General features: G+C 50.5%; 9 protein-coding genes across 9 annotated transcripts; 6 read left to right on the top strand and 3 right to left on the bottom strand.

Moving 5' to 3' along the window:
• Positions 1-1272: 1272 nt before the first annotated feature.
• On the top strand, positions 1273-3774 carry N7473_011518 (putative differentiation regulator (Nrd1); the record flags this gene model as incomplete). The annotated part of the gene is made up of 1 exon (XM_057157457.1): positions 1273-3774. The coding sequence occupies one exon, from the start codon at positions 1273-1275 to the stop codon at positions 3772-3774; it is 2502 nt and encodes an 833-aa protein (XP_057003307.1).
• A 1511-nt stretch (positions 3775-5285) lies between these two features.
• N7473_011519 (uncharacterized protein) lies at positions 5286-6206 on the bottom strand (the record flags this gene model as incomplete). Its single annotated transcript, XM_057157458.1, has 1 exon — positions 5286-6206. The coding sequence occupies one exon, from the start codon at positions 6204-6206 to the stop codon at positions 5286-5288; it is 921 nt and encodes a 306-aa protein (XP_057003308.1).
• A 330-nt stretch (positions 6207-6536) lies between these two features.
• N7473_011520 (Iwr1 domain-containing protein) lies at positions 6537-8461 on the top strand (the record flags this gene model as incomplete). The annotated part of the gene is made up of 4 exons (XM_057157459.1): positions 6537-6603; positions 6845-7671; positions 7734-8157; positions 8235-8461. The coding sequence occupies 4 exons, from the start codon at positions 6537-6539 to the stop codon at positions 8459-8461; spliced, it is 1545 nt and encodes a 514-aa protein (XP_057003309.1).
• A 1095-nt stretch (positions 8462-9556) lies between these two features.
• On the bottom strand, positions 9557-11718 carry N7473_011521 (uncharacterized protein; the record flags this gene model as incomplete). Its single annotated transcript, XM_057157460.1, has 6 exons — positions 9557-9600; positions 9655-9728; positions 9780-10571; positions 10622-10853; positions 10911-11167; positions 11219-11718. 6 exons carry the CDS (start codon positions 11716-11718, stop codon positions 9557-9559), a joined length of 1899 nt encoding a protein of 632 aa, XP_057003310.1.
• A 591-nt stretch (positions 11719-12309) lies between these two features.
• N7473_011522 (UbiD family decarboxylase) lies at positions 12310-13812 on the bottom strand (the record flags this gene model as incomplete). Its single annotated transcript, XM_057157461.1, has 1 exon — positions 12310-13812. One exon carries the CDS (start codon positions 13810-13812, stop codon positions 12310-12312), a length of 1503 nt encoding a protein of 500 aa, XP_057003311.1.
• Positions 13813-14386: 574 nt separating this feature from the next.
• N7473_011523 (flavin reductase family protein) lies at positions 14387-15128 on the top strand (the record flags this gene model as incomplete). Its single annotated transcript, XM_057157462.1, has 2 exons — positions 14387-14440; positions 14490-15128. The coding sequence occupies 2 exons, from the start codon at positions 14387-14389 to the stop codon at positions 15126-15128; spliced, it is 693 nt and encodes a 230-aa protein (XP_057003312.1).
• A 1173-nt stretch (positions 15129-16301) lies between these two features.
• On the top strand, positions 16302-16604 carry N7473_011524 (uncharacterized protein; the record flags this gene model as incomplete). Its single annotated transcript, XM_057157463.1, is given in 2 exon segments — positions 16302-16391; positions 16404-16604. The coding sequence occupies 2 exon segments, from the start codon at positions 16302-16304 to the stop codon at positions 16602-16604; spliced, it is 291 nt and encodes a 96-aa protein (XP_057003313.1).
• A 317-nt stretch (positions 16605-16921) lies between these two features.
• Positions 16922-19079, top strand: N7473_011525 (uncharacterized protein). The gene is made up of 4 exons (XM_057157464.1): positions 16922-17250; positions 17321-17966; positions 18057-18383; positions 18461-19079. The coding sequence occupies exons 2-4, from the start codon at positions 17661-17663 to the stop codon at positions 19025-19027; spliced, it is 1200 nt and encodes a 399-aa protein (XP_057003314.1). The 5' UTR covers positions 16922-17250; positions 17321-17660; the 3' UTR covers positions 19028-19079.
• Positions 19080-21339: 2260 nt separating this feature from the next.
• N7473_011526 (uncharacterized protein) lies at positions 21340-23491 on the top strand (the record flags this gene model as incomplete). Its single annotated transcript, XM_057157465.1, has 6 exons — positions 21340-21634; positions 21699-21830; positions 21885-22107; positions 22169-22537; positions 22592-22752; positions 22812-23491. The coding sequence occupies 6 exons, from the start codon at positions 21340-21342 to the stop codon at positions 23489-23491; spliced, it is 1860 nt and encodes a 619-aa protein (XP_057003315.1).
• Between the last annotated feature and the right edge of the window lie 156 nt (positions 23492-23647).

A 23647-nucleotide genomic window follows, 5' to 3' on the forward strand; every position in this document is an offset into this window, starting at 1 on the left:
CTGGATGGCGTCGAAAAGTAGGGAAATTACCTGCATCGACTTGGATCTGGAGATCGTTGTTCTATACACAGTCAGATTGCCTAGGCTGGGCTTCGTATCTCACCCTCTACTATATCAATCAGATCCTAAGACTGTTTTCTTTGATGATTCTCTTGTAGTCTACTCGTAATTTAATTCGTAGTTTATTAATTCATTATGGTTCCGGCTCTTCTCGTGTTTTTCCCCTTTTCCATCCGTTCAGATTTCTCGATTTTTCTCTCGCGTTGCTCATCCCTCGTGCTCTCTTGTCCTTTTTCCTCCTCTCTAACTCTCCTCATTTCTTTCCTCCTTCCCACCTTCTTCCCTCCCCCCCCCTTTTTATCAACCTTCCCGCTTTCCCTTCATACCTTGCCTGGATTTCACGTCCTTGCCTTTCATTCTTTCTTACACTCGTTTGATCGCCTCTTTTCTTTTTCTTTCTTTCCCTTCACTTTCTCTCTTCTCTAAACTCTTGTCACTCTCTTGACTCTACCTACCTGTAATTACTCCCCTCTCCCTACTCTCTCTCCCCTCCCTTCAATATCCCGACTAATCCACCTCCACCAACCACCCCCCTTTTCCTTCTCCATTTGCCTTATGCCCTTTGGGATACCTCCCCACTTATCCCTTTTCAGCTAATAACTGGTCTTCATCCGTGATAGTCTTTTTTTTTTTCTGCCGACTCCGCATCTTGTCTTCCTCTTCCTCCCTGGTTCGTGGTCCTGAATCGTTGTATGGCCCTCGTATATACGTGATCAGACCGGACTTTGGAAGCTTAAGGACTTGAGCTGCAGGTGAGTCTCCGTACTGTTGCTTTGCTCTATCTCGAACATCTCCCACTTGAACCTCTTGTTTGTCTTCAATGTGGACTCCACTTCACCTGTCCATTGCATCTTTCTCACATTCGCGTCCTCATTCATCTTTATCCCTGAAGCTCCCATCCAGTGAACATTGCCATTGACATTGGGCTCTTTGCCTTTAGATTCGTCTCTAGTCAGACCTTTCTCTTCGTTGTCGCCGGCTCTCCTTTTCTTTCCAACCGCCTCTCCTCCCCTTCTTCGCCCCTCAATACCCGTATTTAGGGAAATATCAGCAACATCAGCACTGGAAAACTCGTCCCCTGAATGGTGTGCTGAACGTCGATCTCCTTCCCCCTAACAACCCGCTCCAAGTCGAGTTCTCCATCCGGACAACGCTCCCTCGGTTACATTCCCAGAGACGACTTGAACTCTCCAACAAGACGTTCACCTCGTCATGCAAAACTCGGATGCATCGAGCATCCCGAACGGCGCGCGTTTCATTCCCCACAAATACAACAACCTAAACGGCGACACCGGATTCTCCCACGGCGCTTACCACTCCAATACCCCTAATCAAGGTTTCTCGAATCGTAACAACCGTCGAGCTAATATCCCTGCTATAAATACTGCCGCCGCCGGCCATTCCGCTGACATGGCTTCCGGAGCCGGGTTCGACATGAACTTCACTCCCCTCCTCCCCTCCCAGCTGCTCGTGGGCAGCCCCTTCCAGCCTGGTACCCCCTCAGCCTTTGCCTCGCCACAATTCGCCAACTTTGGCGGTTTCCCTCAAGGTAATGGCAATGGACACGCGCAGAATCACCAAACCCATCAACTCGGAAGCCCGACCCAAGGAATGCAGAACCACGGTCTGTACCTGTCGACCGACGGTTTGGGCGCGTCCCAGCTAATGGGCGGCCCCCAGTCCCCGATCAGTGCTTTGCATCACGCGAGTCTCGGAAACGCGGCTCTCGGCAGTCCTGCCGCCTCGGTCGCGCCAGGCTTGCTCTCCGGCACCAGTCGCACAGTTTACTTGGGAAATATTCCGGCCGAAACAAGCGCGGAGGAAATCCTCAACCATGTGCGCAGCGGGCAAATCGAGTCCGTCCGTCTGCTCCCCGATAAGAACTGTGCCTTCATTTCTTTCCTCGACAGCAGCTCCGCTACACACTTCCACTCCGATGCCATCTTGAAGAAGCTGGCCATCAAGGGCAATGACATCAAGGTCGGTTGGGGTAAGCCTTCCCAGGTCCCGACCTCGGTGGCTCTGGCGGTGCAGCAGTCGGGCGCATCGCGCAATGTTTACCTGGGTAACTTGCCTGAGGAGACCACGGAGGACAACCTCCGGGAGGAACTGGGCAAGTTTGGACCTATTGACACTGTCAAGATTGTCAAGGAAAAGGCAATTGGATTTGTGCACTTCCTTTCCGTCAGTAACGCGATGAAGGCGGTCACCCAGTTGCCCCAGGAGCCTCAATGGCAGGCTCCCAAGCGTGTTTTCTACGGCAAGGACCGCTGTGCTTACGTCTCCAAGACCCAGCAGCAGAATGCCGCGCAGTTCCTGGGCATCGCCCCGGGCTACGCGCACGTCTTGAACTCGGCAGACCGCGACTTGATCTCGAATGCGCTCGCTCAGCAGTCGGTCGCTGCGGCCGCCGTGGCTACGACTGCTGGTGGTGTGAACAACCTTGGCAATCGAACCATCTATCTTGGAAACATTCACCCCGAGACTACGATTGAGGAGATTTGCAACGTTGTGCGTGGTGGTCTGCTACACCACATCCGTTATATCCCTGACAAGCACATTTGCTTCGTCACTTTCATCGACCCTACCTCCGCCGCCTCCTTCTATGCTCTGAGCAACCTGCAGGGACTCATGATCCACAACCGTCGTCTGAAGATCGGCTGGGGTAAGCACTCGGGCCCCCTCCCGCCTGCCATCGCCCTGGCCGTCAGCGGTGGTGCGTCCCGTAATGTCTACATCGGTAACCTGGACGAAACCTGGACCGAGGAGCGCCTGCGCCAGGACTTCTCCGAATACGGTGAGATCGAGCTGGTCAACACCCTGCGCGAGAAGAGCTGCGCTTTTGTCAACTTCACCAACATTGCCAATGCCATCAAGGCCATTGAGGGTATGCGCAACCGTGAAGAATACCGCCGCTTCAAGATCAACTTTGGCAAGGATCGCTGTGGTAACCCCCCACGCCAGGCCGGCAACCAGGGCAACTCACAGCAGAACCGCAACGGTGGCGGCATTGATGGTCCTCAGTCGCCCTCTCCGGCCCTGAACGGCTTCCACCAGAACCTGAGCCAGAACGGCTCGCAGTCCAGCCCAACACGACCTGCTCTCTCTCCGGCGCCGGGCTCCACGGGCTCCCAGAACGGCCAGCAGCGCCACCCTCTGCAGAACGTGTCCTCGCCTTCCGGTGTGCTGAACGTGGGTTCCAACAACCCACTCACCATGTACCTAAACCAGATGTCCGCTCAACAAGCCCAGGAGCAGGAGAACCGTCTATCCGATCCCATGGTCCTGGCCGGCCTCCAGGCTCAATCTCAAGCCCCGTCTCAGCAGTCATTGTACAACAGCGCCAGCAACGGCGACCTCAATGGCTCTATGGATGGATCTATGCACCACGGCCATGCTCACAAGCCTTCAGCCAACGGCTACCTCAGTGTCGCTGGCTCTGGTCCCGGTCACCATTCCACCGCTAGCACCAGCAACCTGAGCGTCCCACGCGCCCAGCACTCCCGTGCCGTCAGCCTGCCTTCCTTCTCCCAGGAACCTTTCGGTCCAGTCTCTGGCCAGCCGGGTCACATCCGCTCAGGCGCGCACCAACCCCAGGCTAGCTTCTCCAGCTTCTCTGGCCTGGGCGGCTTGAATCACTCTGGCTTCGGTCTAGCCATCCAAAATGAAAACTCCTTGCCTGGCTGGGCAGAGGAAGAGATTGGAGCGAAATAAGCATCCCCACCAAGAGTCGAGTCATATATCCTCCCATCTAGCCCCATCTACATCGCAGATGGTAATTTCGACTCATTACATTATTGTGACCCCCTGTCGGCGATACCTAATGGCATTTTCTTCTCCCCCTTCTCATTTTCTTTTCCCCATTCTGTTTTACACCTACTTTTACAACCTTCTTTTTTTCCCCTTCTTTCTTATTTACACATAGTTTTCTTCCTTCTTTTTTGTTCTGATTGTGACGCCATCTCTATCATTTTTACTATCTACTTTTTATTTCTTTCTGATATTGTACTGCTCTTAATCATTCTTCTTTTTTTACTATTTTCTTATCCTTATTCCTTTTATTTCCCAATTTCTCTCTATCTATCTCTCTTGGACTCGGACGTGACTCTTGCAAATCACTTATTCCATACTTGAACCCCCGACTCTTTTACTGGCCTTATATGGATGGCTGTCGGGCTTGGCCCGGCATGATCTGGCCGCTATATACCCCCGAAATATATTCTCCATCTATACCCCCTTTCCCACTTGTGATCTCACGCATTGCCATCTAATAATCTAATTTCTTTTCGCTTTATTATCTTGTATTGCTAACTGGCTTTGATTTCATTTCCTTCTTGACTTTCTGCATGTGTCTTATTTATGTGTTTTTGGTCTGGTTACTTGCTGCTTCCTGCCGATGCTGAGATCAAGGCCGGAATGTATATCCCCTACCTGCCTTTCTTTTTCCCATTTCACTTCATTTCTTCATTGTGTTTTCAACTGAACTTCTTGACCCTTTTCTTTTCTTTTTTTTGGGTCTATGTCTTTGTCTTTGTGGCTTGTTATGCCACGTGGAATGGATGGTTTGCATCAGGCGGTATCATCTTGTGATAATACCCTTTGTTCCGGACGGGACTAGTCTTTCTTGTCTGGAGGTGGCGGTGGTGGTTGAGTGTTTTGCTGTTTGTTGGTGGTTAGGTAGGCCATTGTATTGTACGGGTGGTCGCTGATATTGTTCATTTAGTAGGGAGGTTGGAATGAAGGGGGACTTGGGGAAATAAATGCGTCGATGATGTTGAATATGTATTCTGTGTTGAGATGTAGGATAGGATAGGATGAAAATGCCGTGTAGAACGGGGAGCGTACATATATATCTCGGCGTGCCTTTTGTCAGTACGAGCCTATGAGAGCAGCAGGTCATAGCTGCAAGTACCCTCCTACGCATAGTAACTGGCTAATCGCGCCCAATTACAGCAACGAAGTAGTATACAATGTATTTCATGTCTAAGCCGAACCATTATGCCACTTCTCCAACATTTAGTCTTCAGACATAGAGGTACATTGCCACATTCTAAACAACCAGATGAAGATGTGCCAGCTCGACCCGGGAGCTTAACCCTGCTTTGTTTTCGCTCATTCTGGCAAAAGGCACGGATTCGCCATGCTGTCTTCTCACTAGTAATTTCCAGGTAGTTGAACTCGCATAGGTTTTTGCGGCTCTGGGTTGTGGTTGAGTCCCGGATTGCCTAGTTTTTTGGCGGCGGTTGAGGACGCCCGGCAAACGCAAAGAATTCCCTGGAGAGATCCTCCCGAAAATCTAGTGTCGTAGGTAGCTTCGAAGCCTTAACCCCTTGCTGCTTCTTGTGGGTGCGTTGAATTTGCCATGCCTTCATAAGCGCATCTTCGAGGAAGGGAAAGGGAAGCGGGGCCGGGAATTTGCGGGGATTCCCGAATATCTTGAAGGCAGATCGATTCCGGTTTATAAGACCAGGTTCTGCACAATGACGGCCAATGAAGTCGTGTATAGCTTCAGGACTGTCAAGCTCCTCTTCAAGCGATTTATCCCACGGGCCACGCGCAAGCAGAGCCTTCGCAAAGCTTGCTCCTGGCTCGTCGTTATCTGGAGCAGCGCCGTCGAAGGATAAGGTTGACGACTGGTTACCCCTTTGCACTTGACCAGGCAGAGGCAGAGGGATACGGAGATTACGCTTAATTTGCTCAAAGTGCTTTTGGCCCATGTAATGTCGAGAGGGATGTAAAGGCCCAGGATGCCAATCTGTATTAAAATAGTAGGAAAGACTTGGTGCGATATGGACACTCATATAGATCAGGAGACCAAAGAAGACTTTGATATCGTCGATAGTGGTGTCCTTCCACGTACGACTAGTGTAAGATGATGAAGATTGGTCTTGCTGCGCGACGTATTCATTGGTTGACCGGCTAATGCGTTGAAATATCTCTTCGCCGATGAAGTGTATGAGGATTTCATATGGGCTTTCTAGGTTTAGGTCGCTGGGTAAGTCTGTTTGTGGAGGTGTAGAGGTAGAGATCGAGGGTTGAACCTGCTGAGATGGTTCCTCGACTTGCTCTTGGGTAGTTTGTTCAGCAGTAATCTCATTGAGTTTACGCTTGGTACCCGCCATCGCAGTGGATTTCTTTAGAGCCATGTAGATTAAGTCACAGGTTAATTGATAGAATAATTGACAAAATAGTGGGAAGATTGTGAGGAAGATCGGCTGGATAGATGGCCACACGTGTATGGAGCACGCGTCGAAGTCAGTGGGGCCCCTATGTCCAATAGCAATCAAGAATTTTCTTCGACCAATCATATTGGATGGATTCTGACTTTAATGGCATCCCACTACACGTGACACACCCCAACCCCGATTTAGCCTAGTCCGCGAAAGCTTCCCATCAACTCGTGCCTCGACAAGCTGAGCTTCATCTCTCCATCTCGCTCTCGTCCAGTCCAGTTTCAATCATCAAAAACTGTGGGAATGGCTCTCCCGCCCGAGCAAATCAACATTAAGCGTCGTCGTGAGGAGGAACCCGTGGAGACACTTTGTATGCGATTCCTTCTTCCTTGTTGAACTTTGTTTTCTTTGCATTTTTACCCCACGATCTAGACCCCGCCATCACATTCTTGACCTTGTGGATTTTGTTCGCATTTTGCATTGATTCATGTATTTATCGAGATATTGTTTTCTGCATTGACTCGTCTTCACCGTCTAATCAATTCCCTCTCTCGCCACTTTTCCATCTTGTCTCTCACTCTCCTGGGAGTCTCCTCACTAACTCATTGCAGATATCCAGTCTGCAACACGCCAGACTAAGCGTCGCTTCACGGACTATGTCTTCGAGCGCGTTACCATCAACAGCAAAGATGCCGCTAACGATGCGATTGGCCCTCCACCCGGGAATCCAGCCGCCCAGCGACTAATCCGCAGCCCTCGCTCCGTGAGCAACCTGCACATCCCCAACCGCCGCGCAGCGCAGGCGACCAACGCCAATGGCGTACCCGTAGTACGCGCTACGTCTCCTGGCGCGGAGATCCGCGAAGCTCAGCGCATGGCCACTTCCCGGAAGGAAGCCGAGGAGAAGCGTCGGCGTGCCCTGCAGCCTCAAAATGTACCCCAACCCTCTCCCAGCCCAGGCCCTTCAACAGCGGTGGAGCCAGGGAGATCAAGCTCCCCATCCGTGACGCCCTTGTCGAGTCGTGCGCAGTCTCTCCGTCGCTTCCAGATCTCGCGATCCAACAGTCCAAGCCTCGGGACCCCTCGTACCATGGGCGGCGGTATCCAGAAGCGTCGACCTGACGGTGCAGCTCCAGGTGTAGCTGTTCTTGTCGAGCAACTTCGGCGTCAGCCGCACTCGCGCCAGGCTTCAATGGTAGCAGGGCTTGTGGATCGAGCACGGGTCGAGCAAACCATCGAACAACCCGAGGAGATCCCCGTTCAACCGCGCAAGCGTCCCGTCGTGAACCAAGCAGAGAGAAAATGGCGTGCAGAACGTCAGGGTGCTATCACCGCCGCAAAGCAGCATCTCTCAGAGGTCATGGAGAACTCGGCACAGCAGGCGCATCATAATACTTGGGAAGAAGAATCGGAGCGCCTGGTCAAGGATTTGGAGCAGGTTGCGCTTGAACTTGAACATGAGCATGAGCGTGAAAATGTTATGGATGTTGATGGTCATAGTATGGACTTTACCCCCAGGCCCAGCCCGTGCTTGCGCCTACGCCTATCTCTCCTCCAAAGCCGATGAAATATCAGCCCCGACCACCGAAACAACCTCGAAGCGTGCCACGAAAACCGACTCCGGAGGCTGAAATGGAGGGTATCTTTGGTGGCGCTGCTGCTGCTGCTGCTGCGACTTCGGCCGTGGTCGACGATAACGAAGAGGACTACGTCTACGACGTGTATATCCGCCGTCCACTCTCGGAAAGCGAGATGCTCACCAACCCGCTCGCAGAACTGGAATGTGAGCAGCAGCTACAACAACTCGAGGCTGCGAGTCGAGGGATCGGTGTCATCGTTATTACCGCCGAGGACGAGCAGTACTGGGAGCATTTTGTGGAAGATGAAGAGGAGGAATGGGATAGTGAGGACGCGGATTCAAATGGTGAGTGCTATGCAAATTAATCACAGTCTTTGAAATTACTAGTGATTGTTTCGCTGACAATTTGTGTTTCTGGATAGCCGAGAATAATCCCGCCAACGAATACCCTGACGAGGAACTCTCTTTCTCTGATGAAGAGGATGATCCAACTGCTATCTATCGCAAGTATAGACATCGTGCAACCTCTGACGACGAGGAGTTTGATATTGATGACTCGGGTAGTGAGGGTGGTGCGCGGTATGGGTCTGGCTATGGATTTTCGCAGCGTTATGCTGGGGATGGGGATTCGGATGAGGATAGTGATTGATTTGGCATTTTTGATTCTGGTGTTTGTTGATTTTGAGTACCGGAGTATTTAGCATATCATACGCGTCAAAATAGCGAGTATTGTCTGTCTTCTCGAATTAACTTGTCTTTCTCCAGAGATGATTTCGTCTAGGAAGGGTTTCGCATTAGAAAGAGGTCTAGAAAGAGGTCTGAAAAGAAGTCTAGTACTGTCTCGTTTTCTCTCCCTCTTCCTCTTCAAACAAAACGTCCACCAACAGAGCACACGAACAGACAGTATACAAACAACTACCACAGTCCCAATCCGTAGAAACAGACAAAGGCACAAGGAACAACCACCGTATCCTCAAATAAACCCAGCACAATATCTCCTATCAAAACCTAGAAGCCTCTCCTTCGGTAATGGCTTTGGTGGAGGCAATAAGGCCGAGATTAATTTCTCAGTGTCGATATCATTTTGTAACCCTTCAATGTGATCCTCGAAGGCTTTCTCTTGTGGGGTAAGGTCGCACCTCTCAAACTCCGTGGAGACTATAGACTGGACGGTGTTTTTGGGACCGACGCTATGGAGAATCCATTCTAGGCTTGATGAGATGGAGCGCATGTTGGATTGATGGAAATGGGATAAAGGAGTCTGTAAAGAGATTTCTGAAGGGAGATTGAGGTGTTAGGAAGGTAAGAAGCTGCGAATGGTGAGAGGTGCTTTTCCGTTGAGTAGGTATTCGCTGATTCCTAAAATGAACTTTATCGGGGGCTACTTTTCCCGAATTGCACGACGACACCGAAACAGGAAGGGGAGGAACCAAGGTTCATGTCGGTGCGTTCTTGATTTTATATTTATACATGATAGTTTCTACTGACTTCCCTACTAGGGTTGGTACGCACCGGTTTTGGAATTTTGGGACTGGTAATCTTAGTTTGGGTCCGGAGGTCGATTGCACTAGAAAGATACTAAATGATATTCCTGAAATCGTGTCTGGAAATGCCCAGGCTTTAGTGAACTGAAACCCTTTGTGTAATATCTCGGGTGAGGTACAATCGAGGAAAGTAAAACATAGACAGAGTAACAGCTTTCGGTCTTCTGGTTAAGACAACAAAAGTCGCGTATAGGAATCGTCTATTCCATGAAGCCAGATTCTTGCGTGAAGTCAAATAACGGAACTAGAGCAACAGGTCAACACCTCAGAGTATCTCATCCTGGGAAATCAAACGTACCGTTCATAATCGAGTCAATATATGAGACAGGCGAGAAATCCATGGGATTCACCATATCCATATATCCCTCCGGCCTGATGAAATATTAGCCTGTGAATGTATTCAGATGCAGTGTACAGCCTTACCCAACGCTAAACAGCGGCGCAGCATTCGCGCCCATTGCCGCCAAGTTCTCATTTTCGGCGTTTCCAATCTCTCCCTCGCGATCCAGAGCACCCCGTAGCATGACCAAAGCACGAATATGGCGAGCCGATAGCCATTGGCTGTCACTATCAGACGATGAGGTGCCATCTTCACTGACTTTCGAATCAGACGATGAAAATACATCAATCACACGCTGTTGCAAACTTCGGCATTCGGGGTCATTACGCGTCTCTTCCCAAATGCAGAGAAGTAATGTCGAGCTGAGCACGGTATGTACCATCGACCAACTTCGCAGCGGTACCACACTAAGGGCTTGGAATTCGAGGAATGCTTTTGATGCATCGATCAGACTTCCTTTTGCGCGGGACCGAAGTAGTTCAGATTGAGGGTGAACTAATTGGGGAGGAGATTTCTTCATGGCTGGGCGACAGATGACCGATACACAAAACGATGTGTGCATCCTGAGTGCTAGATGCTGTAGGTTTTGTTGGAGGGAGATGCAGTTCTCCCTGGATTGGAGGTAAGGTTGACGCCGTTGGGAAACGCTGTCCAATCTTTGGAGATAGCCAATTGCCTGCTCAACCTCGTCCAATCCGATGGTCTCTGCTCGCATGATGTCTAGGCCAAGTCGACATATCGAATGCATAACAGCCTCGTAGGATAAATCCTGCAGTTCAAAGACGGGGTTCTCGAGGGGCCATCCTGTTACTGTGACAATGGGTGGGCGGTCATAACAGAGGCAGAGAAGACTGTCTTGCCAAACGATGGTCGACCTGAGATTATCATCAGTGATGAGTTAACTAACTAGTGAATGTTTACTTACCAGAGCGCCCGCGCCTTGGTTTTCACCTGCTCGGGTAAATGTGCTGTGCCTCGTTGCGTGTGCAGTCCCATCGTCTGAGCGAGGCGAACTGTTGTGCCGAGCAGTGCCCACGCCGCATCTGATTGACCCATGTTTTGCAGGGTATTACCTAGAATTAGCAGTGCCTGGATGATGTCCAGGGATGGTCGAAAGAGGAAATTGGCTAAGCGGAGGGCGTGGAAGGACCGACGAGCTGTTGATTGTTGAATTAGTGAGCGGTCATGATCGTTCAATTGTACTTGACTCATACCAAAGTCAGTCGCAAGCTCTAGTCGTTGAGGATATTCAATGTCAGAGTAATGCGCTCCTGCAGCCAAAGTGGCAAGCAGAAGACTAATATGACCAATAGATCTGTCCGTCGCCCAGCGCTCGGCGACCTTGTCGGAAGATTTGAATTCACCCTCAGAATGGGCATTCAAATAAGTGCACAGATCAGATTCAAACCTGCCCATGTCTGCCAATATTGGATTGAACGGGTAGGCAGTAACCTGATAGTAATGGAAGAACCTAGTCCTAGTCAGTCTCCCCAACTTCATGGTCCAAACGATCCTAACATACTTCAAGACCTCATTCCTCTGCGGCAACACACTCAGCAACGCCTTCCATCGATCCCGCGGCGTCTTCGAATCCATGAACGGATAGCTGTTAAACGTATTCTGCAGTCCCAAAACAGACCCAACCTCCCTTGCCACCGACTCATTAGCATCCGAAGCCCGCAACCGCAAAATCGACACAACCGAGTTATCCCCAGAATAAACATAATCCTTGGATCTATCCTCCGACCGAGAAGGCGTATCAGAACTAGCATTCACCACGGCAGCCGGTGAAGCAGGGGATGCAGAGCGGGTAATTTCTGGATGCGAAGCCGATCTGCGCCGGGAATGCGACAGCTTGTACGTGCAAATCTGCGGATGTTTGCGCCTTTGACAGGTTTTGCAGGGCTGGGTTCCGTCGCATTTGACTTTGCGTTTCTTGCAGGGGTAGCAGGCGTGGGATTCGCGCTCGCGGCTTTTCAGCCGTAGTACTCTGTCTACTTCGTCTTGACTGGGGCCGCTCATGGTGAATGGTGCCGAGGGCGCCGAGGTGTGCCGGACTGGTCGGACTTTGGCTCGTTTGTCAAGAATGTGTATCTTTCCAGTTAGTAGTGTTCAGTCAGCAAGTCAGAACCTTCCGAGGTAGTTAATTCGATATGTTTCGTGCAATGCGTCATTCAGTGAGGGAAGTTGTAGTTCACTTGCCTTGTCGTCTGTGCCAGGTGCGGATTAATGCGGCAAACGCACGGGCCAGCAGTTGGCAACTACCAGATCCTCGATGAACTACTCCGGACATAAAGTAGAACGGGCTAACAAGGACAATACTCGGAGAGCAGGTGGACAAAAGCCCAGCATTGATAACTATTTTTTGGTTGGCCTACTTATTGAGGTGAAAGCCTGCAACTCTCAAAGATACTGTACTTTGGTCTATAACAAAATAGAGTAATATATTTTGGTCACATCCGGGGAGTAACAACAGCAATGATGCTGCCAGCCTGAACTTGGGTACCTATTGTCATCCTCGTGCCTAGGTAGACTCGATCTATATTCATTTGCAATCTCAAAAATCTATACATTATTCGGCTTAAAAACAAAGATACACCCATCAAGAGCAATCTACTCCTCCCGGAATCCCATCTTGGTCCAGTTGTTCAGAACCTTCTTCTTCACATCCTCAGGGAAAGAGTTGTCAAAATCAGCAGCTTGCCAATCCCGTCCAGTGGTATACTCCGTCGGCATGAGAGCATCCGAAACCACCTTTCCACCCATCGTCGGCGATCCATTACCATGCGACATGTAGGGAACCAGCGGGAAGCCGCGTACGTCCTCGAAGAATGTCTCGTCGAGGTTGGGGCGGCACCGAGTCGAGAAAGCCCACATCACGTCCTTGCCGTTATACACGTCAATATCATCGCCAACCAGTACCAGTCGGTGAATCGTGTACCCGGCCTTATGGTTGAAGACGACGTCGCCAACACGCTTGCGGAATTCCGCAGAAGTAGTCTTCATCTCACGGAGACGGGCAGTATCGATGCGAAGGGCGACCCAGGTCACCTGGGATTCGAAGGGGGCAAATGCGTCGGTGACGGGGAGACCGTTTTGTTGGCAGACTTTGCGGATCTCGGCGGCGGCGAGAGAGCCAATCATCGTATGTGTCTCATCAGTCAAGCGGCCGCATGATGACATGGGGAGGATGGGGTCATTGCGGTAGGTGATCCGGTTCACCTTGTACTTCGGCCACAGGTGAGTATCACCAGGGAAGACGTAGCCGTGCATTTCACCGAAAGGACCCTCGGGGCCCTTCTCAGTTATGGAGAGGGTACCTTCGAGAACGATCTCGGAGTTGGCAGGCACGTAGAGGTTGTTCGTGTCACACTTGACCAGTTCCAAAGCAGAACCAGTCATAGCGCCGACGTAACCAGCCTCTGTGACACCGTCAGGGATAGGCATGCTAGATGCCATGATTGCAGCAGGGGGAACACCAAAGGCCAGTGCCCAGGGGACGTCTTTGCCTTCCTTCTTCCACATCTGGTGGATTTGCCAGATGTGTTGGGGTTCAATGACCAGTCCGGTCAGATGCTTTTCATCGGAGACCATGGCACGAGCAATAGACCAATTGGTCCATGATCCATCGGGAGACTGGACGATATGCATGCCATAGGTCTGAATGTACTTGCCACCGTCAGCCTGGTGGATCAGCGGTGCAGGTAACTTGGTCAAATCGATCTCGCTTTCCTCCAAGAAGTTTTCCTTGCAAGGACCGGTGGACACGATTTGTGGTGGGATGGGAGGCATTTCACTGGCGGACAACATCTTATCGAGGATCTCCTTCATGGAGGCGGTTGGCGGCAGGGCAAGATGACGAGCCAGACGGCCATAGCGGTCCTTGGGCGATTTACGCAGAGATCCTGGAGCACCAAGGATGCGGAAGAGACCCTTCTGAGTGCCAATGACATTATTGAACAGCGGGGCTTTGTCGTCAGTCTCACAGACCAGTCGAGTAATGGCAGCAGCCTCGAGATTGGGGTCGACCGGGGTGTTGATCTCGGCAAGATCATCATCTGCCTTGAGGGCTTCCACAAAGGCTCTGAAGCAAAGGTGTGGCTCGTTGTTGGTCATTGTGAAAGTGTTAAGAGCGTTGGGCCTGAAGTCTAGTATGGTTGCGACTTCGATGTATAGATCAGTGTGGATGGATGAACCCCTGCAGACCGTACCGGCTCGCAGGTTATATATCCCTTGAAATTGTTCGGCACGGCAAACTCGGATCGGACGCAGATCCTAAAATTGGATCTCAATAGGCCAATTGATCCATTACGAGACTCGGTATGCCGCAAACTCGGGAATGCTCTTTGCTTTGGTGCCATTTCCCCGAGGCCCCGAGATCCGAACCTCCGAACCACGCCGAAGGTGGCTGTTTTGGATGGTTTGTCGTCACCAACAAAGCCTCCTTGCGAACTTCGGCATCGGACCGCGGAAGTCTCGCACTGGCCACGAGGCAAGTCAAAATGGCTAAAAACACCACACGCTATTAGTGGCAGACTCGCGACTAGCGGCTTCAAGAGTCATACTATCCCGAAAGAGCTCGGCAAATCGTTCGGCTGCGGGGGAGAGGGGGAGGGCTTGTACAATAAATAGAGAGACAGATCCCCTCAATTGAGTGAGAACAGAATAATATAGATCTTTCTTCCACGCCATGTTCTACCAGCCAGGCATTTCCGAACACAACTTACCCCATGACCCATTCAAGGTAAGAAGAACCGTCAATACTCAAAGAAGGCAGTCACTAACAGGGTCAGGCATGTGTGGTTCCTCGACCGATCGGATGGATCTCCACGCAGAACAAACAAGGCCAAGCCAATCTGGCCCCCTACTCGCAATTCAATAACCTGACCTTTGATCCGCCATACGTGATGTTCTCATCCAACCAGACGGTCAATGGCTCGCGCAAAGACACCGTCACCAATGCCGAGCAGACCGGCAAGTTTGTCTGGAACCTGGCAACCTGGGACCTGCGCGAAGCCGTCAATATCTCCGCCGAGCAAGTGCCGTACGGAGTGGACGAGTTCGAGCGTGCCAAGGTGACCAAGGAACCTGCCACGCTGATGGATGTTCCCATGGTGTACGAGTCGCCCGTCAAGTTCGAGTGCGAGTATCACTCCACCGTTCGTCTGCCTGGTAACCCGCCCATGGGCACTGTGGACGTGGTGATCGGCCGGGTGATCGCCGTGCATGTCAAGGATGAGGTTTTGACGGACGGTATCCTGGATATTCAAAAGACCAAGCCAATTGCGCGCTGTGGATATCATCAGTACACAGTGGTCGAGAAGACGTTTGACATGGTAATTCCGGGCATGTCGGATGATGTGCTTTATGGATTAGAGGGAAATGCGAGACGTAATCGGGAGGCCGAATCGCGGAACAATCTGGAACAATGATGGAGTATCACCCACAAATCAGGGTGTCGGTATATAGTCTGCAGGGACCAGTTTGTCGAAGCCGAGGAAATTCGTCGATAGAGGGTGATTTTCGTCGGACGAGGTTCATTTTGTGCTATACTGAAAGGGTAACCTAAGCAGAACGAAGCAACAGAAGATACAACGCCAAATAGACAATATAAAATTCTGCTATGTATCATGGCGTCACAGAATATGGACCCCTTATTAGAGTCACATCATCATAATGGGAACATTTGCGCGTCTTCAGCGGAAGGAAGCCAAAAATTCGGCATCAACATAAGATCCCCAAACTTCGCTGGGACGTTCGCATCGACAATTGTGCCCGTGTCAAATGGTGCTTACATAGTTTGTTGTAAATCGGGCAGCGGTGAGATGAAGCTCTCGGAAATCCCTTCACTAGTAGCCGGTTGCAAATTATCAGGTCCGTCAATTTCCTGTTGGCTGACCGGGTTCAAATTTCCTTCTGTATCATCGAAACTAGAAGCAAGAAACTCGAACAGTTTCACAGCCCAGCTCCCTGGGTCCCACAAATCAGCTGCCTGGTTCAACACAATCAGACAGTTATCCAGTGACGCTCGTGCCTTTTCAGCCGAGTGGGTATCGGATTTCGCCACCGACGATAAAAAATAATGCCTGCAAGGAAAAATCCAGGGAATAGTTCGTGTGGGTATCCGTTCAGAGCAGAATTGGTCATTATGGTGATAGCAGTGGATGCAATAGAGATGCTGCCGATTCTGCAATCGTTGTGGAACGGCCCGTACTTCAAGAGGTTTGAGCTTGGGAGGATGAGATTCTCTCTGGCTTTAAAATATGGAGCAAGATGACATGATAATGGAACATAATCTTGAAAATCACAGAAAACTTGGGCAGGGACGACTTTTGTTGAATCCAGTTTATCGATTTAGGAAAGGTCTGATTGCCAGTTCGACAGTAGTTGATGTAGCTGTGCCTCTGTGGATGTACATTCTCCGGGCCCAAAACGACTGACGAGGATCTGGCGTAGAAGAAGTGACAATTTGGACATTTGAATTTGATAATAAGCGGGGTGTTTGCAGTGAAAATCAGTTTGTGGCTGATGAGAGCACGTTATAACGCTTTCAAAATCCTCGCATGTTAAGGGTTCTGTGTCGCAAAGAGACATGTTAAGTCTGAATGAACGGCCGAGGAATTCAGATGTATATGCGTCTCAACAACTACATTCTGTCTATCAACAACATCGCCACGGCAGAGGTAATGAATATGGTAAGAAAGTAGGGCCTTGATCCTAAGGCTCTCACTGATATGCTGAAGGTTTCGATCGGGCGTTGCTGGCCGGTGGAAGTTAACAACCCCGTCCCAGGTGTGAATAAAGTTGCTCCCGCGTCTAACGATTATGAACCGGGTGGGACCGTGGCAATTGTCAAGAAGGGTCTTGGACTGGCGATAAGTGAAGCAAGGCATCCAATGCTGCGTTAAAGCTAGCTGACGCAGCATAGGAAGTTTATGATGCAGTGGAGAAGGAGCACCATGGTAAGGACGTGTCTATCGTATACCAGTGGTTGCAGACACAGGCGTGATCTCGAATAATGCTAGTTGTCTTCATATCTTGACATATATTTACCTAAAATGTAATATTAGGACCTGTGATTTACTGTATCCGGTTAGTTTTGCCGGGCCTAGCGCCCCAATACGCTTTCATGTAACCTCTCCCTCCATCGCTCCGACATAAAAGACGAGGCCTGCCCTCTCGACCACTTTTTCCTTCCCTCTCCCTCCCTTCAACTCCTCTATCTTGCACTCATCGCCGCCCCCTTTCTTCCAGTCCGGCCCCCACCGACTATTGCGCCTTGGCTTTCAGCAGGACGCACTGCCCCTTTCATTTTACTGGAGATGCCGCTCGATCCGACGCCCAGCTCATTCTCGCTCCTCCCGCTAGACTAGCAGTCGCACAGTGGCAGAACCATCGAGATAGTCGAGCCCGCAGTGGTATCGCAAGACATCGGGTCGACACCCCTACTCCTTCCCTAAGGGAGTGACTGTGCTCTATTCTACGAAGCTATCTAGGTCTTCTTCTACTAGTGAGCCTTATTCGTCTCTGATTGCCACAGCCTGCTACGCATCCGTAAGGCGCCGTAATATCCTCTACGCTGTATTCCCTACTACGTCCGCCCCTCTAAGGTTACATTGCACAGCCCCCGCCGTTACAGAACAGCCCTCGGTTGCCTAATCGCGAATACTATAGCGCCTAGTTGTCGCTATTCTCAGATTCCGGTCCCTCTACACCCGTCGATAAAGTCTTAGAAAGCACCCCTCGGTGATATAGTCTAATAGCAAATATACTGTATACGCTACTAACCTAGTCGATCCTATATCATTCGACCCCTGCTCGGACTGCGACAGGGAAACAATACTATAACCCCTGCGTTATATCGAATAGCGAACGGGCTGCCTGCTAAGTTCCCAAATCCGGGCCACTCCCACTTCTCTCTCCACACATTTACCCCTCCACCCACGGAACTGAGCAAAACCACAATGATATACAGGGAGGGGCCAGAGTTTCCATTCTTCTGCCACATCTGCGGCGCACCCCCAATATGGCGCGGGTTGCTGGCAGACAGCACCCTCCAACACCTCGCCACAGAAGAAGACGATTTCGACCATAGAGACTATCGATACCCGGATTTCATGCCCCACCAGGAGAACCTAGGATACGATGCGAGGTTGCTTCCACCGAGGCATATCAGGTGGCTTGATGCGGTGCGGCTCGTCACGAAGAAGATTGTGGACACGGTTAAGTTCACAGTGACAGACGGGCACGTGCCTCTGTTGACTCCGCTGGTAAGGGCTCCCGATTTTTTTGGATGGGGTGGGAATCATCTGACATCACCACTGTGCGTACGCTGGCTTTCTAACTCGGGTGCGACCTAGGCCGTATATGTCAATATCGACGACGGCACATTCCACTACCCCGAAGATGGCAATTGGTTGTCCTGTAACGTCGACGGGTACTTGGTACACGATACGTGCTTCCAGATGTTGGAGCGCGTGCACCAACACCTACAGGCCACTTCTGGTTCAAGTCTTCATCTTGATCTGGAGCAGTTATGGGGTTGGTTGGAGCGCGGTCTGGACGATCGCAACAATGACCTGGTCGATTGGGGGTTCGGGGACGCATTCCAGGACGCTAGTACACGCTGGCATGGCAAGAGGTTTGATCCTTCCTGGCAGGAGTGGATTCCGGTGAAGGGGTCAATGGTGGGTCCTTCTATTGGATGAAACTGCCACGGGCTCCAGTGTGCTTAAGAGAGCTGTCTAACTCAACTGCATCTTAGTGGACTGTAATAGATCCTGAAGGTCCATTCAATTGCCAACCCCTGCTCCACCATGCATCGACAAGTACTCAGCCTGGTTATTCCTTCACCAGCAGCGTCAAGCTGGTGCAGGCAATTGTACCAGCTCTCCAGCATCCCGAGCCCAACGTCAACGTCCTCTCATTACTCTCGTGCGAACTCCAACTGAGCATCCTAGAACTCCTCCCGACTTCATCCGTGCTCAATCTCTTCCTCGCCAGCCCTGACTTTCGCCGTCATATAGAGCACCTCCCGTCCAGCTTCTGGAAGTCCCGTCTCTTCTTTGAGGTGCCGTGGTGTGCGGATATTATTCTGTCGCAAATACCAACAGCCCAAGGCGGTGGAACAGCGAATAGTAGAGTCCAGTTTGACCGGCTTCTGCGCTTTCTGGAGGAATTTTATGCGTATCCAGGCCGGGAGCCAGAGGGCGAGAACCTTGAGTTCAAGGGGCTGAGGAACCGGCGCCGTATTTGGATGAATTGTAAGCGGATCCTGAAGGAGATAGAGGCCCAGAGCAGTAGTAGCAGTGGTCATAGAGAGCAAGTCTAAGCAAAATATGGGTTTTGGTCCCCATCCTAAAATTTAGAAAACTAAAATATGGATTTTTTTATATTTATAATTTATTATTTATAGAATTTTTAAATATTCTTATTAATAATATAACTAATAATCTAATGATATGAAAAAATATTAAATCTTTATCAAAATTTGCATGTTTTTTAAAAATATATACAAAACATAAAAAACTAACTTTATTTCATAAAAAGACATAGATAGTACATGAACATACTAAATACAGCATATCAGGTTTCCCTAATCTAGGATATAAATATCTCTGAATGGTAAACGTGCTCAGTGTGACTAAGATATGGTGTATCGCGAAAGGAAGATAATATAAGAATGCAATGGTAGGGGTACCCTTGCAACGTAGATTGCTAGGTGTATTCGCCGAGCGTCAACAGAGGACAAGAGGATGATGACTAACAGTGCTGGTTGGGTGCAGAATAGGAGGCAGTACAATGGAGCGGGCGGTCAAGCAACGGCTCGCCGTCCAAAGTTACGGGTGGAAAGGCGGCCATTTCTGGCGCCAGAGGTTGTCATTTTCGGCGTCGATTTCACAGGTCCCTATATTCTAGTCGTAAACCAGTCAGATAAAAGCTCCGCTACACTCCGCGATCAAAAGAACTTCTGTTGATGCGGGGCCGCGGTGTTCACTCACACCAAGTTATCTTGATTTCTATTGGGTGTAAAGTCCAAGTAGCTAAACGATTGTTCTACAGGCAGCCTGACTTTTAGGGATCACCAAAATATATCGAGATCACGTGATAAAAGATAATGTTGCTTGAATTCTAAGAATAACAGAAATATCAATGTCACGTGGGAAAAGCTAGCCCAATCCAGCCAGCCAAGTGCGGAAAGGGTTGCCACAGTCTGACCAATTAGCATCGTGTGCTTTGTGAATTGATGGCCACCTCTTGCCAGTTAGATAAAAGCTCCGCTACGCTTCGCAATTAACGAAGCTAGATGGGGTATATAGATTTTGAATAAATGAAAGATAGCTAGACCTTCCGTCTGTATTCAGGCATCCGCAATGTATGCTGAGCACCGGAGGATGCACCCTATCAATGCGAAGCGTAATCGGGTGGTTGAATCGCGGAATAATCTGGAACACTTATCGATTATCACACCACGAATCGGGTCTCAGACTGTCAGATTTTAGTATGCAGGGTCCAGCCATTTGCCACGAGATATTGGATACTCCTGAATAAAGAAGGGTGGTTCCCCGGGGGGCTTTCCGAGGTCGAGTGTCTCTGTACTTGCTGACAGCTGACACGCCGAGGGGAAGGCCAGTCACGAGGACATTCGCAGTTCTCCGCATAGTCAGAACTTTTGATATAAAACAAAGACGAGCATTTATCCACCCACCACTCAACAACCAATTCCCTATCAGCTGTCTCACCACATTAGGATTTAGACTTGTAAACCTTAGCCTCCCTTGCATGGCAAGTTCTCCACGATAGACCTGCCATTCGCAGGCCCGCCTCTCCTTTGTAGCCAGACTATGGCCACTCACGGATCTGCCCGCTTCGTTTATCACCAACCTTCCCACTCACAGACTGTCTATCAGCAAAGCCAAGACTTGATGTTGCAGTGTACCCTACCAGCCAAGCGGAGAAGGCCATGCCAAGAAGGGCCGCCAAGCGCAGGGATATCAACACTCGGGCCGCCAAGGACAGCTGCGTCCATTGGACAACGCCAGTCTTGGCAGCACTTTAGCTTCTGCGGAGATTCGACCAGAACAATCAGTGGGCTGGGCAGAGGCGAGCCTATGAGCGCCTCCAGCCTATCAGGGCGCCCCTCCTTCATAGATGGCGCTATCTCGCGTGCTGGCGCAGACGGGCTGGGCGCCCCAACCGGGGGATGGCGACTCGGACTCTCAGACATTGGACGTTGGTTAGGGCAATTTGGGTAATTGAGGAAGAGATAGCTCAACCTTCAGCCATGGCACAGATCTTGTGCCGTCGGTTTCCCAGGCCTTGGCCCGGCTATCGACGGTTTCTCCGCCATGGCTGGCTCTAGCATTCCCGTTTCTAGTCAATGCGCCGGCGCGATCCTGAGATATCAGAGGCACGAGGGGAAGAAGTACTAAGAAATACTAATTTACTTCTCCCGCGGCTGAGAGCGCACCTTCCTAGCCGGGAAATCTCTTGCCCCCCCCCCCCTCCTTTCTTCTAGTCTTTGCTTTAGTTGTCTGACTAGTCCGGCAGGCGCGGCTTTTAAAAGATAACCAAACCCCATCTTTCTCGCTTTTTCTTTTTGTCGATCATCTCTTTTGTTTTGTCGCCCTTTCTTTGCCCATTATGAATGCGTCCGACCCCATTGAGATCGCCGAGGTAGCCAAGGCCAAGGCAATCCAGCATGATGTCGAAGTGAGCGAGAAGCGTCAGGATCCTAGCCAGGATCTAACAATTGAGCCTGCTCCGGCCACCAGCACGCCCGCCGAGGGCGAGGATGAGGTGCTGAACAAGGTGTATCCCAACGAGGATGACCTGCGCAACCTGCGTCGTGTCTCGGGACATCTTCACTGGACCATCTTTACCGTTGCATTTGTGGAGCTGTGCGAGCGTTTCTCGTACTATGGAACTACAGCAGTGTGTGAGTAGAAAAAAGCAATTATAGTCTTTTGACTGTAACGAATGCAGTACTAATTTTTCTTTAGTCGTCAACTTCATTCAACGCCCTCTTCCCGCGAACTCGAAGACCGGTGCGCTTGCAGCGGGTGCTGATTTCAATAACGATGTGCCTGGAGCTTTGGGCATGGGACAACGTGCATCCACTGGTTTGACATTGTGTGAGTAAGCTGCATACCGACAGGGATCATGTTTGAATGCTGACCGACGCACAGTCAATCAGTTCTGGTCATACATCATGCCATTGGCTGGTGCATATGTGGCTGACCAGTACTGGGGTCGATTCCGCACCATCTTTGCATCCATTGCGTGTGCTCTTGTTGGTCATGTTATTCTAATTGTCTCGGCTATTCCCAATGTCATTGCCAAGCCCGGTGGCTCAATTGCTTGTTTCTCTATCGGTCTGATCATCATGGGTGTTGGAACTGGTGGTTTCAAGTGAGTGCAATGAGACATTACATCGATGATAATCATGGAGACGAGACTAAAACCATTACAGGTCTAATATTTCCCCCCTCATTGCTGAGCAGTACCGCGAGGAGAGACCTGTCATCAAGGTCATGCCAGATGGAGAACGGGTGATCGTCGACCCTGCTGCGACAGTGGCCCGTATCTATCTTTACTTCTACCTGATGGTCAACGTCGGTTCCCTGGTCGGCCAACTTGCTATGGTCTACGCTGAGCGATATGTTGGATTCTGGCTGTCTTTCCTCCTCCCCACCATGATGTTCTGCATTTGCCCCACGGTTCTGTACTTCTGCCGGAGCAAGTATTACCTGGTCCCACCCACAGGCTCGACTTATGGTCAGGCTTTCCGTCTGTGGTCTCTGGCCATGAAGGGCCGCTGGTCGCTTAACCCTGTCAAAATGTAAGTTGCGAGTTCATAACGGTGACCGTTCGAATCTATACTAATACGCTATAGGTTCAAACAAACCTCCCCTGAGCACCAATACTGGGATCACGTCAAGCCCAGCACTTTGGGGGCCAACAAACCCACATGGATGACTTTTGACGACGCATGGGTTGATGAAGTTCGCCGAGGACTGAAGGCTTGCCAGGTGTTCCTTTGGTATCCTCTTTACTGTAAGCTGACCTCCCTTTGAATGACTGTTTTATCTTAACCTCTGCTAATACTTCTTCAGGGCTGGCCTACAACCAGATGCTGAACAACCTCACCTCCCAAGCCGCGACCATGGAACTCAATGGTGTTCCCAACGATGTCATCAACAACTTCAACCCCTTCGCCCTGATCATCTTCATCCCCATCTTCGACCGCCTCATTTACCCCGGTCTCCGCCGCATGGGATTCAACTTCACCCCACTGAAGCGTATCACTGCTGGTTTCATCATCGCCGGCTCCGGCATGATCGTCGCCACCGTCACCCAATACTATATCTACAAGCTCGGCCCCTGCGGCAAAGACGCCAACCGCTGTCTCGAGGAAGAAGGCCTGCACAGCCCCATCTCTGTCTGGATCCAAGTCCTGACCTACGTTCTGGGCGGTATCTCTGAGATTCTGGCATCTGTCACCTCGCTCGAGTATGCCTATACCAAGGCTCCTCGTAACATGCGTTCTCTGGTCCAGGCCGTGGCGTTGTTCACGAATGCTATCTCTGCTGCTATCGGCCAGGCGTTGGTGGGTCTTTCTGCGGATCCGTTGCTTGTGTGGAATTATGCTATTGTGGCTATTTTGGCGTTTGCTGGTGCTGTGGGCTTCTGGTTCAGTAATTCCAGTTTGGATAAGGAGGAGGATAAGCTTAATATGTTGCCTCAGAGTCACTATGAGGGTCGTGGGGAGAAGACTGATGTGGAGGCGAAATGAGATTAATATGAGTTGATGTGTGATGGGTTTATGAGGATTGGGGATATGCACGTAGCTTTTGTATAGGAGTCTTGAGTATACTCAAGGCGAAGGCAAAAGATAAAGATAGGAAAATATTATTAGTCTTTCGTGTGCTGAGATACATCAAGGTCTTAA

The sequence above is a fragment of the Penicillium subrubescens genome (assembly GCF_028828155.1).
Source record: "Penicillium subrubescens strain IBT 31985 chromosome Unknown utg000010l_segment0_segment0, whole genome shotgun sequence".
Taxonomy (NCBI): Eukaryota; Fungi; Ascomycota; class Eurotiomycetes; order Eurotiales; family Aspergillaceae; genus Penicillium; species Penicillium subrubescens.

What these genes read in the sequence shown, in the direction of transcription:
- N7473_011525 (XM_057157464.1), top strand. Translation starts at nt 17,661, where the DNA reads ATGATATACAGGGAGGGGCCAGAGTTTCCATTCTTCTGCCACATCTGC. An exon ending in TGCCTCTGTTGACTCCGCTG is followed by an intron (nt 17,967 to 18,056) that starts GTAAGGGCTCCC and finishes GGTGCGACCTAG; the next exon opens with GCCGTATATGTCAATATCGA. An exon ending in TTCCGGTGAAGGGGTCAATG is followed by an intron (nt 18,384 to 18,460) that starts GTGGGTCCTTCT and finishes ACTGCATCTTAG; the next exon opens with TGGACTGTAATAGATCCTGA.